Source organism: Neoarius graeffei, chromosome 15 (assembly GCF_027579695.1).
Source record: "Neoarius graeffei isolate fNeoGra1 chromosome 15, fNeoGra1.pri, whole genome shotgun sequence".
Taxonomy (NCBI): domain Eukaryota; kingdom Metazoa; phylum Chordata; class Actinopteri; order Siluriformes; family Ariidae; genus Neoarius; species Neoarius graeffei.
This window is the reverse complement of record NC_083583.1, coordinates 23,116,759-23,133,595: the sequence shown is the minus strand read 5'-3', so window position 1 is coordinate 23,133,595 and position 16,837 is coordinate 23,116,759. Positions and strand designations below refer to the sequence as shown.

The 16,837-nt window shown below is 41.2% G+C and overlaps 1 protein-coding gene across 1 annotated transcript in view; it reads left to right on the top strand.

The window, feature by feature from the left end:
* The window catches only part of nid1a (nidogen 1a), a 99,098-nt gene extending 83,845 nt beyond the window's left edge, over positions 1 to 15,253 (top strand). Inside the window, exons 16-20 of the mRNA XM_060941042.1 lie at positions 2,175 to 2,346; positions 2,559 to 2,716; positions 2,836 to 2,959; positions 7,945 to 8,057; positions 11,880 to 15,253. Of these exons, the coding sequence (XP_060797025.1) occupies positions 2,175 to 2,346; positions 2,559 to 2,716; positions 2,836 to 2,959; positions 7,945 to 8,057; positions 11,880 to 12,010 (698 nt within the window). The 3' untranslated portion in view covers positions 12,011 to 15,253. The remainder of the gene's footprint in view (positions 1 to 2,174; positions 2,347 to 2,558; positions 2,717 to 2,835; positions 2,960 to 7,944; positions 8,058 to 11,879) is intronic.
* The last annotated feature ends 1,584 nt before the right edge of the window (positions 15,254 to 16,837 follow it).

Genomic DNA, 16,837 nt, shown 5'->3' with positions numbered 1-16,837 from the left:
TCAAAGTTGCAGTTAGCTCTGTGTTTTAGTTTAGCAAAAATGGCGATGAGACCGATAGACTTCTTGCTGTGACGTCACAGATGTCAAGGTCATTCACTTGGACCGCTACCTATATAAATCATTTTAACCGTAAAAATTACTATATTTTGATTTATTGTTCACGCTTAAAACTATTTCTGTGCCATTCTTGAGGTCTCAAGGCATTTATAAACAAAAAGTGACACCATGGTTCTGCGTATCTCCTTTAAGTTACAATGGAGTTATAAAGGTAAGAATTCACAAAATAACAACAGATACTCAGGATTAAGAACATATTCTCATCTCATCTCATCTCATTATCTGTAGCCGCTTTATCCTGTTCTACAGGGTCGCAGGCAAGCTGGAGCCTATCCCAGCTGACTACGGGCGAAAGGCGGGGTACACCCTGGACAAGTCGCCAGGTCATCACAGGGCTGACACATAGACACAGACAACCATTCACACTCACATTCACACCTACGCTCAATTTAGAGTCACCAGTTAACCGAACCTGCATGTCTTTGGACTGTGGGGGAAACCGGAGCACCCGGAGGAAACCCACGCGGACACGGGGAGAACATGCAAACTCCGCACAGAAAGGCCCTCGCCGGCCACGGGGCTTGAACCCGGACCTTCTTGCTGTGAGGCGACAGCGCTAACCACTACACCACCGTGCTGCCCCCCCACCTTAAACATAAGGCACAAATATTTTAATACTCATGGATGCAAACGGCGCGCCTTTAGGCGGATGCCGCCTTTTTCATGGCTGTCTGGGGGACTTGTGTGAATCGTGCAGATCTGATGAGGTTTTTTTTGGGGGGGGGGGGGGGGGGGGGGGCGTTGGAGTGTCTGATTATAATTTCATCAAAGTAAATTTTTATTATTATTTTTTTTGGGGGGGGGCTTTTTTCACCTTTATTGGATAGGACCGTGTAGAGACAGGAAATGAGCTGGAGAGGGAGGGATCGGGAAATGACCTCAGGTCGGAATCGAACCCGGGTCCCCGGATTTATGGTATGGCGCCTTAGTCGACTGAGCCACGACACCCCGTCAAAGTAAATTCTGTATTAAAATTACTAAATAAGCAAATGCCGTTACAGTCCATGAAACATAGGAAGTATAAGTATAAGAAAACAGTAAATCAGAAAGCTGCGCACGTAAAGCCACTTACGTAACTTGCGTAACTTACATTGGACTGATGGAAATCCTTGCGCGTGCAGTGAAGTGCAGCCAGCAGCAGATAATGGCGCGCAGCCAATTGGCTTTACGTGCGCAGCTTTCTGATTTACTGTTTTCTTCTCATACTTATACTTCCTATGTTTCATGGACTGTAACGGCATTTGCTTATTTAGTAATTTTAATACAGACTTTACTTTGATGAAATTATAATCAGACACTCCAACGCCCACCCCAAAAAAAAAAAAAACACCTCATTGGATCTGCACGATTCACACAAGTCCCCCAGACAGCCGTGAAAAAGGCGGCATCCGCCAAAAGGCGCGCCGTTTGCATCCATGAATACTGTAATTAGACTTTTGTTAAGTATATCTTGATCAAAAGTTTAAGCTTAATATACTTCGACTTTTCTATATACTTTTCAGTATAAGCCAAGTATACTTATGTATAACTTTATTAAAGGGTGGCACGGTGGTGTAGTGGTTAGTGCTGTCACCTCACAGCAAGAAGGTCTGGGTTTGAGCCCTGTGACTGGTGAGGGCCTTTCTGTGCAGAGTTTGCATATTGTCCGTGTGGGTTTGCTCTGGTTTCCCCCAAAGACATGCAGGTTAGGTTAACTGGTGACTCTAAATTGACTGTAGGTGTGAATGGTTGTCTGTGTGTCAGCCCTGTGATGACCTGGCGACTTGTCCAGGGTGTACCCCGCCTTTCACCCGTAGTCGGCTGGGATAGGCTCCAGCTTGCCTGTGACCCTGTAGAACAGGATAAAGCGGCTAGAGATAATGAGATGAGACGAATAACTTTATTAAGTACATCTCTGATAAGTAAATTAAAAGTAAACTGAAAGCATACTCTCTTATTTTTTAGTTTAAAAGAAGTATACTAGAAGCACACTTGAATAAACTTCTTTTTTGTCAGGGTAGTTGGTGTGCCAGATAAAGATACCGCTAAAGATATGTTCTCTCCCTTCATGCTAACAGATTTAGGAAGTCCTGAAGGAATAGCAATCGACCACCTGTCTCGAAACATGTACTGGACAGACTCCGTTTTGGACCGGATCGAGGTGTCTCTGCTAGACGGACAGCATCGACGTGTGCTGTTTGACACTGACCTCGTAAACCCCAGGGCCATTATCGCTGACCCTGTCAATGGGTATGCGCCGAGTTCAGATGCCTATAACCTCTGAAACTGATGCTGTATGATTTTTTTTTTGTGGGCCAAACATATTCACCACTATTTAATGAGAAAGGCATATTAACGAAAGACTAAATATTTGTCATGCTTCTTTATACCTGTCAAACTGAATGAGCAAACCATGACGGTCATACAAAAAGTTCTTGTTTCTTCCTTCTCGCTTTTATCAGACGTCTATACTGGTCGGACTGGAACAGAGACAGCCCCAAGATCGAGATGTCCAACATGGATGGTACAGACAGGACTGTACTTGTGAATGATGACATCCAACTCCCTAATGGACTGTCCTTTGAGCCTCATACCAGGCAGCTGTGCTGGGCAGATGCAGGTTGGCGATTTCATTTGAATAACCCCAGGCATTTAGCTCGACTAAAATCACGTAATCTATTCTTTCAGACTGAAGTGACTGGGATAATTAGATAATAATAATTAGTGTGTATGTCACAGGGATACGTAAGGTGGAGTGCGTTAATCCGTACACTCGGCTGAGGAGAAAGGTGGTGGAGGGACTGGAATACCCCTTCGACATTGTCTCCTACGGAGGAAACCTTTACTACACAGACTGGAGAAGGTACACATGCATACAAAGACCATTTTTTTGTTTGATACTTTGAGTGAAAATCTCTATTATTATTTTTATTTGATTTGACTTCACTGTGATCCATGTACAGTCTTAGGCACTCTACTTTTTTTTTCATACAAACTCTGTTATAGATTTCTATTTTATGACGTCTACATTATCGAGTCAAAACATTACAAAAACATTTTAGAGTTCCAGACATTCGTTTTCCAGCACAAAATTAAATGTTACAGGAAAAAAAATTTTTGTATCTGATAGGGATGGGTATCATAAGAATTTTTGTATCGCGATACATGATCAGCGTATCGTGCTACGTATCATGATATTTTAGTGTAAGAATGGCATTTCGTTTCTTTAAGCAAAACAATTATGTAAGGAAACAAATGTAATCATTATTAAACAAATCTGATTTATTAACCGCGTGGGTTTCCTCCGGGTGCTCCGGTTTCCCCCACAGTCCAAAGACATGCAGGTTAGGTTAACTGGTGACTCTAAATTGACCGTAGGTGTGAGTGTGAGTGTGAATGGTTGTCTGTGTCTATGTGTCAGCCCTGTGATGACCTGGCGACTTGTCCAGGGTGTACCCCGCCTTTCGCCCGTAGTCAGCTGGGATAGGCTCCAGCTTGCCTGCGACCCTGTTTTTTCAGCAGAGATAAAAACCAGAGGGGGGGGATGATCCCCACCATCCCCCCCAGCAAATCGCACCCAGTGTGTATATATATATATATATATATATATATATATATATATATATATATAATATGAAATATAAAATATAAAGTGCATATGGAATGCAAAATATAAAGGTAGAGTGAAAAATGAAGATAACATTTAAAAAAAAAGGAGAGGCAAACAAACAATGTGCAAACATAGAGGTTTATTATGTTTATAGTATTTTTTTTAAACGCTGAAACATTTCATTTCATTATTTTTAAGCCATTTTTGGTCGACAGCATTTCTTTACACGTGCCTAAGACTTTTGCACAGTACTACGAGTCTGCTAAATATCTGCAAAAAAAAGAATGCATTATTGTAGTAATATGCAAGGAATAAAACACAATGGGATGTGTTGTTAAAGAAAAATAATCACTGACAGGGTGAAATGATGCAGCCTGATGTGAGGTAGAGTTACTTTTACCATCCACAAGTTGAATATTTTCCAATAATTGTATGTCCCAAAGTGTGGGTGGTAGAAATGGGCAACTGGACTTGCTTGAAGATTCTTGAAAACGTTTCACCTCTCGTCCGAAAGGCTTCCTCAGTTCTGTCTGACTAATAGGATCATTCTGATTCTGATCCAGGAGAGGATAAATATCTGATACTCCCTATTAGTCAGACAGAACTGAGGAAGCCTTTCGGACGAGAGGTGAAACGTTTTCAAGAATCTTCAAGCAAGTCCAGTTGCCCATTTCTACCACCCACAGTTTACTATGACCTGGATGATTGAGAATCTTCACAGACATATGTCCCAAAGTGTTTTACAGCTCATATTGCCAACCACTGAACATTCAAATGTGTTTAAATGCTAAAAATATAGTTAAAGCGAGACGGCCTTTCGATTTCATAAAATCGGTGAAATTTAGTTCCTTCTGAAATTTGGTCATTGTGAGATGTTTATTTCTGTAATATCTCAAAATATATCAGTCCATTCTGGGGCTGGGAAGTTTAATTTGAAAGGATTCCCGAGCAAATAATGTGCATGAAATCGCTCGCTTTGCACAGTCAAGCAGACAGAGGAAGTCCACGTGCGCATGTGCACGGACGGTCACGTCATTCTGTCGCTAAACGAACAGCTGATCACACCGAGGTGCTCGCTGACTGCCGATATTTATTAGTTTGGTCCTGCGTTTCCTTTCCTTCGTATAGAACATAATGTCTTTTCTTCTCGCTTTCCGTTACTGTAGTCGGTCTTTCACGTTTCATTCGCGTCCTCCATTTTTCTCTCCTGTTTCAAATTTGTATCCCACAATGCCTTGAGTGAATGGGGAAAGCCCACCATGTGATGCATGACGTAGTGTCTTGAACTGGGTCATGGTGAAGCAGGGAAAAATAGCGGAGAATTTAGGGCCACATGGCCCCAAGTTCATTAATTGTTCTGTTTAAAAAAAAACACGAATAAAATTGGAAGTCTGTGATTCAAATTCAGTAGCTTTCGGTCCACTAAACAAAAATAATTGGGTGTCGGGGGGAGGAAATTCTTTTTATGACCTGAACTTGAAAAATCTGAAAGGCAGTCTAGCTTTAAACTGATTGCTGGTTCTCTCCCAGATAGCAAAAATCAGTTGAATCAACATTGAAATAGTGTTTGACAGAAAACATTGAAATAATGTTGAAATGATATTGAAAGTGTCCCCTTGAATTTGGGTTGAATGAACGTTGAATTTTCAACCCTATCAGCATTGAATCAATAGTGATTCAACCATCATCTAAATAAAAACTTACATTTAAATTTCCGTTGATTTCATGTTGAAATAATATACTGAATCAATGGTGATTCAACCATCATCTAAATGGAAATTGACATGTCACGACACTGAATCGATATCTGTTTGACCATTATCTAAAAGGTACATATGCTAATAGAGTATAATTACTTTTATTATTCATTCAGAGTTACTTCATGGGTGTCTATCAGCCTACACAGACAGATCAAACACTGCATACAACCACATACATACATACATATTTGTCAATTACTGAATGAAATAACAGAAGAGGGATTGTTTGTTATTGTTGTTTTATTGTGTCAGTAACAACGGAAAAAAAAAAGACTTCAATCCTGAAGTGGGGCGGCACGGTGGTGTAGTGGTTAGCGCTGTCGCCTCACAGCAAGAAGGTCTTGGGTTCGAGCCCCAGGGCCGGCGAGGGCCTTTCTGTGTGGAGTTTGCATGTTCTCCCCATGTCCGCGTGGGTGTGCTCCGGTTTCCCCCACAGTCCAAAGACATGCAGGTTAGGTTAACTGGTGACTCTAAATTGACCGTAGGTGTGAATGGTTGTCTGTGTCTATGTGTCAGCCCTGTGATGACCTGGCGACTTGTCCAGGGTGTACCCCGCCTTTCACCCGTAGTCAGCTGGGATGGGCTCCGGCTTGCCTGCGACCCTGTAGAAGGATGAAGCGGCTAGAGATAATGAGATGAGATGAATCCTGAAGTGGAGGCTGTGGGAGAAGCAGAGGCAACATTTATGTCAGTGCTCATGATAGAACGTTTTGCAGACAGCAAATACTACAAATCACCTCTTACTTTTACAAAACAGCAATTTAGGAATATCAAGTTCACTTACATCTAGTTCCTTTTCTTTCCCCCCGACACGCCAAGGGGCGTACCGAAGCCAATTTTTCACCAATTCGCTGAAGGCCTGCTGGGTAAGCCGCGGAGCTCGAGCTCTTCTGAGAGACGGTTATTTGGACCATTCCAAATAGCGGCCGGTACGGTAGAAAACGGAGACGTTTGTTTTTCTGTTCGTTTTTTCCTTACATGTTGCACACACAAGATTTGCACATAACCATAAATAATAATCTATTCTTCATAGTTCCTTGTGCTCTATTAAAATTCTAAATTAAATAAATGAAATTCAATGAAATATAGGAAACCCCCCTCCCACAAAATGGTCTCACCCAGAGTGCACCCCAGGCTCCCGTCCAGTGGTGCAGTGTACAGTATGATGACAACAAAATCAACATATATTCAACATTGATCAAATGTTTCCTTCAACCATTACGTTGATTCGAACACATTTTTTCAACTTTTGATTTTATCAGTGGTTGATTAATGGTTGATCCACCATCAGTGTTCAACTATAACTGTAAATCAACCATCTTGACCAAATATCAACATTGAAATAACATCATTTGCTATCTAGGCTTCGATCATAATCTATCTCTAAAGGGTCAGATTACTAATTGTTGCAAAGCGTCTTTTATGGCTTTGAGTAACATTGCTAAGATTCGACGATATCTGGATCAAGACCAAGCCGAAAAGTTGGTCCATGCTTTTGTCACCTCTAGAGTGGACCACTGTAACAGCCTGTTGTATGGCTTACCTGCTTATGAGATCAACAAGCTTCAACGGGTCCTGAATGCTGCTGCCAGAGTTGTTGCAAGACCAAAGCCTGATGATAATATCCAAGATATTCTGAGGAGGTTACACTGGCTTCCAGTTCAAGATCGAATAATCTACAAGATCCTGTTACTGACATATAAAATACGTAATGGCCTTGCACCTCAGTACCTAACTTGTCTCTTGAACGATTACTCTACAACTCGATGTCTGAGGTCCACTACGAAGAATCTCTTGGCTGTTCCGCGCACATACACAAAAACTTATGGAGATCGTGCTTTCTCTGTAATAGCACCAAAGCTCTGGAATGCTCTCCCTGCTGAGCTTAAAGACTCTCCTTCAATAGATAGTTTTAAATCTAAAGTTAAAGACATATTTTTGTTTAAGTGATTAACCACCATGATTATTATTTTTTTATTAGCTATTCGTATCTTGAGTATTTTTTATGATTCTTACTGTAAAAAGCATTGAGATTTCTACTTGAATATGCGTTTTTAAGAAATAAATTATATTATTATTATTATTATTATTGCCCTCGGCTGTAGAATTGAAGTGTTGTTGTTAAAACAATTATACACTCATGTCTGATTATAATATTGTTTATGCAGTATAGAAGGTTTCAGAAGAAAATTCCCTAGAATCAGAAGTTTTTTTTTTAAACAAATCCTAGAGGCTTCAGTCTAATGATCGAGTCTGCTTTGCTATTTCTTATAATGTACAGTTTTGCTGACAGTCAGCCACATCTGAATGGTGGCTCTTATGTCCGTTCCGACCTCTTAGGAATTCCGTTTGCTCGCACTGGAATGTGCTGCTTCACTTGACCTTTAACCCACAGATCAATGTTCCTCCACCTCGACTGCTCAGTTAACACTGCTCTACATGGTCATGACTGAACGTTTGTGTGTGTTGCCTTTCTAGGCAAGCTGTGGTATCTGTGGACCACGTGGCAGGGAAGGAGGTGGATGAGTTCCTGCCTCAGAAGAGATCACGCGTGTATGGCATCACCACCACGTACCCACAATGCCCTCAAGGTTTGGCTTTTTCAGTTTTTATTAAGGAGAGACTGATATTCAAGAACAATCGTCATTATCCTTCCTTTTATTTTTATGATGAAATATTGCAAAGAGTCAAAATATACAGCTATGGAAGAAATTAAAAATAATTTTAATGGTGGCCTCTTATTTTTCCTATAGCTGTATACCATCGTATATGTAAGAAATCAGTGACATCACAAAGCAGGGGTACTGTTACTACACTGAATGTGATTATTTTCTAATAACAGCATGTCCAAAAGTGTTTTATTCTTCTTATAGAACAGCAATTTGCCAATGATTACAATTTTTAAATTTATTCAGGAAAGAGGATTATAGTTTCTGTTTAGTATTGGTTTCTAGGTAAAGTGTCTTGGTTATTATTCACCGATATTCACTGAGCCGGAGGCAAATAGTTGTTTTAGTATAAATACACAGGTGAGATATATTTTTTTAAAATCGTATTAAAAAATAATTTATTTCAAACTTCAAAAGCAGCATGCAAATGTAATAAAGGCACAGCACAGACTTGCCACTTATCAATGCCGAGTCACATACAGTGGTGCTTGAAAGTTTGTGAACCCTTTAGAATTGTCTATATTTCTGCATAAATATGACCTAAAACATCATCAGATTTTCACACAAGTCCTAAAAGTAGATAAAGAGAACCCAGTTAAACAAATGAGACAAAAATATTATACTTGGTCATTTATTTATTGAGGAAAATGATCCAATATTACATATCTGTGAATGGCAAAAGTATGTGAACCTCTAGGATGAGCAGTTCATTTGAAGGTGAAATTAGAGTCAGGTGTTTTCAATCAATGGGATGACAATCAGGTGGGAGTGGGCACCCTGTTTTATTTAAAGAACAGGGATCTATCAAAGTCTGATCTTCACAACACATGTTTGTGGAAGTGTATCATGGCACGAACAAAGGAGATTTCTGAGGACCTCAGAAAAAGCGTTGTTGATGCTCATCAGGCTGGAAAAGGTTACAAAACCATCTCTAAAGAGTTTGGACTCTATTAATCCACAGTCAGACAGATTGTGCACAAATGGAGGAAATTCAAGACCATTGTTACCCTCCCCAGGAGTGGTCGACCAACAAAGATCATTCCAAGAGCAAGGTGTGTAATAGTCGGCAAGGTCACAAAGGACCCCAGGGTAACTTCTAAGCAACTGAAGGCTTCTCTCACATTGACTAATGTTAATGTTCATGAGTCCACCATCAGGAGAACACTGAACAACAATGGTGTGCATGTCATGGTTGCAAGGAGAAAGCCACTGCTTTCCAAAAAGAACATTGCTGCTCATCTGCAGTTTGCTAAAGATCACGTGGACAAGCCAGAAGGCTATTGGAAAAATGTTTTATGGACGGATGAGACCAAAATAGAACTTTTTGGTTTAAATGAGAAGCATTATGTTTGGAGAAAGGAAAATACTGCATTCCAGCACAAGAACCTTATCCCATCTGTGAAACATGGTGGTGGTAGTATCATGATTTGGGCCTGTTTTGCTGCATCTGGGCCAGGACGGTTTGCCATCATTGATGGAACAATGAGTTCTGAATTATACCAGCAAATTCTAAAGGAAAATGTCAGGACATCTGTCCATGAACTGAATCTCAAGAGAAGGTGGGTCATGCAGCAAGACAACGACCCTAATCACACAAGTCGTTCTACCAAAGAATGGTTAAAGAAGAATAAAGTTAATGTTTTGGAATGGCCAAGTCAAAGTCCTGACCTTAATCCCATCGAAATGTTGTGGAAGGACCTGAAGCGAGCAGTTCATGTGAAGAAACCCACCAACATCCCAGAGTTGAAGCTGTTCTGTACGGAGGAACGGGCTAAAATTCCTCCAAGCCGGTGTGCAGGACTGATCAACAGTTAGCGGAAATGTTTAGTTGCAGTTCTTGCTGCACAAGGGGGTCACACCAGATACTGAAAGCAAAGGTTCACATACTTTTGCCACTCACATATATGTAATATTGGATCATTTTCCTCAATAAATAAATGATCAAGTATAATATTTTTGTCTCATTTGTTTAACTGGGTTCTCTTTATCTACTTTTAGGACTTGTGTGAAAATCTGATGATGTTTTAGGTCATATTTATGCAGAAATATAGAAAATTCTAAAGGGTTCACAAACTTTCAAGCACCACTGTAAAATACTTTGTTCTGAAATAGATTAAATAAAATCACAATTCCACCTTTGAACAGTTTTCGACCAAATTTCGTAGCATCTTTAGTGCTTTTAGGAACAGCATTTTCTTTCATCATTTATAATTCTTCATGTACAGTGACGAAGCAACTGGCTGCCATTTTGCCGAGGCGTTCGAGGTAATTATCGAGAAATAGACCGCCTCTCTCGACCAATCAGCACGTGCGATTTCCTACAATCACCTCCATATTTATACTAAATATTAAATAATCGTTGTTGGGCATTTTTTTTTGTTAAATAGCAGCACATCAGTTTATTACTAAAATAGACCAGATAATGTGGCATGTCTACCACACGAGTCTGTGAATTGTTACTAGAGAAACTATAACACATTACAACAAGCACATTAATATAAATTTGTGATTTGAGTAACAGCCGGTACATTTACCTTCAAAGAGGGGAAAAAAAAGATGAGCTGATGAAACATCTGTTTATAGGTGTTATTACTGAAATTCCCCAACATTAAGCATTAACTATAAGTGAATGAAATGTACGAATTAATAATCAAATTATTCCACAAAATCAAGTCGTACATGAACTGATAGCCGACGAGGCGCATAAGCCATGTACGACGAGATTGAGTGGAATAACCGTTTTATTCTATCCACATTCACTGGATTTTGAGAAACAGCATTTTTATTTTTTGCAAATTTGACAGATAAAAACTTTATACAAAACATCCGACAAAATCATTTCCGCTTAGAATGTAAACAAACCGGCGAAATGACAGGAGCAATTTATAAAAAATGTAATAATAATAATATTCTGGGGCGGCACGGTGGTGTAGTGGTTAGCGCTGTCGCCTCACAGCAAGAAGGTCCGCGTTCGAGCCCCGTGGCCGGCGAGGGCCTTTCTGTGTGGAGTTTGCATGTTCTCCCCGTGTCCGCGTGGGTTTCCTCCGGGTGCTCCGGTTTCCCCCACAGTCCAAAGACATGCAGGTTAGGCTAACTGGTGACTCTAAATTGACCGTAGGTGTGAATGTGAGTGTGAATGGTTGTCTGTGTCTATGTGTCAGCCCTGTGATGACCTGGCGACTTGTCCAGGGTGTACCCCGCCTTTCGCCCATAGTCAGCTGGGATAGGCTCCAGCTTGCCTGCGACCCTGTAGAACAGGATAAAGCGGCTAGAGATGAGATGAGATAATAATTCTTGAAAAAAAAAAAAAAGATACGTTCTTACCATCAAATACTTTTATTCCATATTTTGTTGCTTTTTTTTGTATTTTTTGGAGGGTTTTGTTTTCGAGTAGGGTTTTTAATTTCATCCTTGGTTGGTTCAGCAACACGCTACGCCATTTTATTTTTCTCTACTCACGGTATTTGAGCTGATATCCTAGTAGTAGAGTAGCCAATCAGAGCGCACAATTGCTCATATCCAGTGACTGTGGCTAGAATAATAAATATCCATAGGCTGTGATTTAAGAGGAATAAAACACTTCAAAAACATCCTGAAAAACTAAAATAAATGTTATTTGTCGTCGATTGCTTTCCTATCACAGCACATCCAGTCGTGCTGTGCTCCTTACATAATCATGCGACACTATTTTTGACACTCCTAATCCACGCCTGTGTTAATTTTGTGGTTGCACTTTTCTGCCAGGTGAAAGGAACTACTGCTCAACCAATAACGGCGGCTGCTCACACTTGTGTCTGCCGCGGCCGAGTGGCTTCACCTGCCGCTGCCCTGACGCTCGGGACCCCACATGCATCGAGAGGGACCGGAACATCTGAGAGCACTCGAATGATCGACACACAGGTGTGTTGATGAGATGTGGACAAATCAACACCTGTGACACATGATTCAAGGACAAAAAACACTGCGTATTGTAATTAGGGAGAGATGGTCCATTTCCTATCAGCCGCTAAACCCCGCCCCCATCACTAAAGTCCTGGGACCCTGCAGATGTGATGTAGTAATGTGTGAAAGAGGAATAAATCAAGTTCGACATGGATAGGAGTCCTGTTTAAACTGTGAGAGGAGGAGGAGGAGACCTCAGGATAAAATGAAAGGAAGAAAAGAACACAGAGCTGGAATGGACTGTACAAGGAAGGAGTCGTCAGTATGGTGCTTTTCAAGCTGCGACCAAAGGAGGGTCCAGGGACCCATGAGCCGGGGCAAGAAGATCCAAGTCAAAACTGATCCGTTTTGCATCTCAATTGTTGTCTATTGTTGAAATATTAAATCTTTATAGTTTATCTTTATCAGTATACTATTAACTGGTTATGTGGCAATTAAGTGATGTTTGTACTTGCCAGTGACTATGACGTACTTGTAGCAACAACATCACGTGTGAAAGTCCTAAGTCACGTGGAAACAAAATATAGCCATACAGTACATCCGCATTTTAACGAGCAAGTAAAAGCCACGTTTTTTGTTGTTTTCCGGTGTTAATATATGACTGTATATGGGGTGTGGGATGGATATGGGAGGGATATTATATCATTATATTAATTATTTACATACACCAATATAATAGTTACAATTATTTTCCAGTCTTGTTCTTTGATTACCACGTTTTAATTGTAAAGTAAAAGCCTGATATAGTCACAATTTAAAAAAAAAATTTCAGGTTAATAGGAACAGCCAAAAATGAAATTTACACGCTTTCCCTCTCCGCCCCCAAATGTAGTCCATCAACCAAGATGTTGTTTCTTTTTTATTACTATAAAACAAATGTTGCTAACAAGTGAGCGTGTAGCCATACAGCCTCCAGTTTGCATTATACGAGTCTCTCAGAAGCTAGATTTCAAACGTGCACGAGAGAATCTAGGAGGAAAAAAAAATTGCCAAGAACCGCCTACTTTACAGAAAGAGCCAATTAGATGATGGTAGACGACCACAGACCTTTTGCTTCAAACAAAGCTCTTTAATATCTTGGCTGAATTTAGACAACTTTTGCCAGTCCACTGACTGCCTCACTCCGAAAAGCTCGTCATAGTGGTCAAAAGCTGGAAGGCAGAACTGTAGCCTTGAAATTCATGAAGCTTGTGGCTAGAAAAAACGTGCAAAAGATATCAGAAATGATGACGCGTCTGTGGCTCCACCCACAACTCACAATGCAGCACAGTGTACAGTCCGAAGACGTGCAGTGAGGTTAACTGGCTACTCTAAATTGCCCTTAGGCGTGAATATCTGAGCTGCGTTCTGTGGTCAGACGTGAGTAGTATGGCGCCTTTGCATGCCTTCGTCTCGGCCATGTTGAGCTGCGTCCTTCGTAATTCAGCTATTCAGATGCAAGAAAGGGTGATTAGCCACCCCCCAACTTCAACTTTTGTACACTTTTCTGGCCACAAGCTTCAGGATCTTGTAGGTTGCAATCTGACTGGCTGTTGGCACCTCTGGTTTCAGATGGGAAAACAAACTTTTGAACACAGTGACGCAATCAGTATTTTGGAGCAAGACAGTTACTATTTATTCTATCCACTTTCACTGGATAGGAGCAATCGTGCGCTCTGGTTGGCTACTCTACTACAAGGATATCAGCTCATATACCGAGAGTAGAGAAAAACAAAATGGCAGAGCGCATCAAGTCAGATACATCACTTTATCAAGTATTTAAAAGAAACAGAAATGGCTAAAAGAATAGTTCCCCCCCCCCCGAGATCACCTGTTCTACACTCCGGCCCAGTCAGTGGCACTAATGCACCTTTAAGTTGGTTTAACAACTGCCACAAAAACCCTAAAGAACAAGAAGAAAATGGCGGCGCGTGTTGCTGAACCAGGCGGCACGGTGGTGTAGTGGTTAGCGCTGTCGCCTCACAGCAAGAAGGTCCGGGTTCGAGCCCCGTGGCCGGCAAGGGCCTTTCTGTGTGGAGTTTGCATGTTCTCCCCGTGTCCGTGTGGGTTTCCTCCGGGTGCTCCGGTTTCCCCCACAGTCCAAAGACATGCAGGTTAGGTTAACTGGTGACTCTAAATTGACCGTAGGTGTGAATGTGAGTGTGAATGGTTGTCTGTGTCTTTGTGTCAGCCCTGTGATGACCTGGCGACTTGTCCAGGGTGTACCCCGCCTTTCGCCCGTAGTCAGCTGGGATAGGCTCCAGCTTGCCTGCGACCCTGTAGAACAGGATAAAGCGGCTAGAGATAATGAGATGTTGCTGAACCAGCCGAGGACGAAATAAAAACACTCGAAAACAACCCCCCCCCCCAAAAAAAAAAAAAAATACAAAAAACAAGCAACAAAATATGGAATGAAAGTATTTGATGGAAAGAGCACTTTTTTTTCAAGAATTATTATTATTATTATTATTATTGCGTTTTTCACAAATTGCTACTATCATTTCGCCGGTTTCTTTACATTCTAAGTGGAAATGATTTTGTCAGACGTTTTGTATAAAGTTTTTATTTATCAAATTTGCAAAAAAAAAAAGCTGTTTCTCAAAATCCAGTGAATGTGGATAGAATAAAGCCGTTATTCCATTCAATCTCGTCATACATGCCTTATAGCCAACTTGGTGTTACGTGCCTCGTCGGCTATCAGCTCATGTACGACTCGATTTCGTGGAATACCTAAATACTTAAAATTAAAAGGATTATCAAACTATGTACAAAGTAATAAATGTGCCTTATACGTGGTTATACCAAGCGCAATAAGCTTTTCTTACTTAACGTCATTGGCCGTGAAGTAAATTTTAGATATCGGACATGTCTTTCTTCATTTATTGACTACACTTGAGGTAAATGGGAAACTGTGTTAATTTCATTACTGTTGAACTATTTAAAGATGTTCACGTTTACAAGCTTTAAGCTAATCGGGGTAGATGCTGAGGTGCGGTCCATCTGGATTGAGCACCACTGGGGAGTGCGTTGGCCTTCCTGACCTCATCCGCCATATGGGGCTTCACTCACTCGCCAATTATGCAATAGACAAAGTTACCATGTACGTGTTGATTATGCAGCTGGGGAGAGGAGATGGGAAACAAGGGATCATTTCTAATTCATACAGCTGTCTAATAAAAAAAATCTCCCTTTTTTAAGACTGGAGTACATTGTATTTTTTTTTTTTTTTTTAAATCTTACATGGTTTGAGGTCCGTGCCTGTGGCTCTGACGGCATGGGTAATATCGTGAGAACCAAGTGGAATAGGAAAGTGTGTGTTTGATGACTGGCAGCTGCTGGAGCATGAACAGTCTTACCTCCCATCCCTGCTTTATGTTCACTGCAGCTGTTTTGAAAAGCAGTGTATATTGCACAGCTGCAGGTCTTCCACTGCTTATCCATCCATCCAAGAACGATAACTCAACCCAGGCCGCATGTTTCTGCTCAGCCTGCCACATATGAATGTACACTACAGCCCATGGGATTGAGCTTCCTCTTCAAATGAACGCATCTTGGCTTACGCGCACACATTTTAAAATGGAAAACCAGCAAGAAACAGCGAATCTTCTCGAAGACAGCAGATTTGGTGCTCATTTTAAATTGTATTAAACATTGAAATAATATCGGCTGGCGTTGAGTGGTATATCAGATATATTCTATTCAGCTAGCATGATACTGAATGAATCAAAGACGAATTCAATATCATGCTAGCTGAATGGAATATATCTGATAGCTCATGAAAAAATTATTATTATTGGGCGGCACGGTGGTGTAGTGGTTAGCGCTGTCGCCTCACAGCAAGAAGGTCCGGGTTCGAGCCCCGTGGCCGGCGAGGGCCTTTCTGTGCGGAGTTTGCATGTTCTCCCCGTGTCTGTGTGGGTTTCCTCCGGGTGCTCCGGTTTCCCCCACAGTCCAAAGACATGCAGGTTAGGTTAACTGGTGACTCTAAATTGACCGTAGGTGTGAATGTGAGTGTGAATGGTTGTCTGTGTCTATGTGTCAGCCCTGTGATGACCTGGCGACTTGTCCAGGGTGTACCCCGCCTTTCGCCCGTAGTCAGCTGGGATAGGCTTCAGCTTGCCTGCGACCCTGTAGAACAGGATAAAGCGGCTACAGATAATGAGATGAGATGAGAGATTATTATTATTACTATTAATACATACACATGCTCTTCATATCAGCATTCTCAAAGGCCAATGCAAGCTTACCTGCGACTCGGTGCTGTTTGTGCAGCAGTCCAGTTAACTTCCAGCTGGCGTAGCATTCAGCAGTAGCGTTAGCGAAGGCTAATCTGAGCTTACCCGCAACTCGGTGCCGTTAGCATGGCAGTCCGGTTACCTTCCAGCTGGTGTAGTGCTAGTGCAGGCCAGCTGATTATTTTTTTTCCCTGTGTAATTTGCTTCGTTACTTTTAAAATCAACATTGACAGCTACACACAACGGAGTGACCTGGCAGCTAAAATTCTCTCAAAATCTTCCACTTTTAACGAAGCAAACCTCGCGGCCATATTTGTTTACAAACTGTCACAATCATTGTCTAGCATGGAAGTTTTACATCTCCAACGTGCCTCTCTTCCAGTTTTTCAATGTCCGTTGGTCTGTTTTTCTCTTATAAATATGCATGAAGAATATCTAATGAAGTTTTGGTAGCCTTTTGGGTGTTCAGCGCATCTTTAGTTTCAGTTTCCAGTTTATTTATTTAGTGCTTAAACCTAGCACTGGATTAGCCTCATCTTCTCTCTT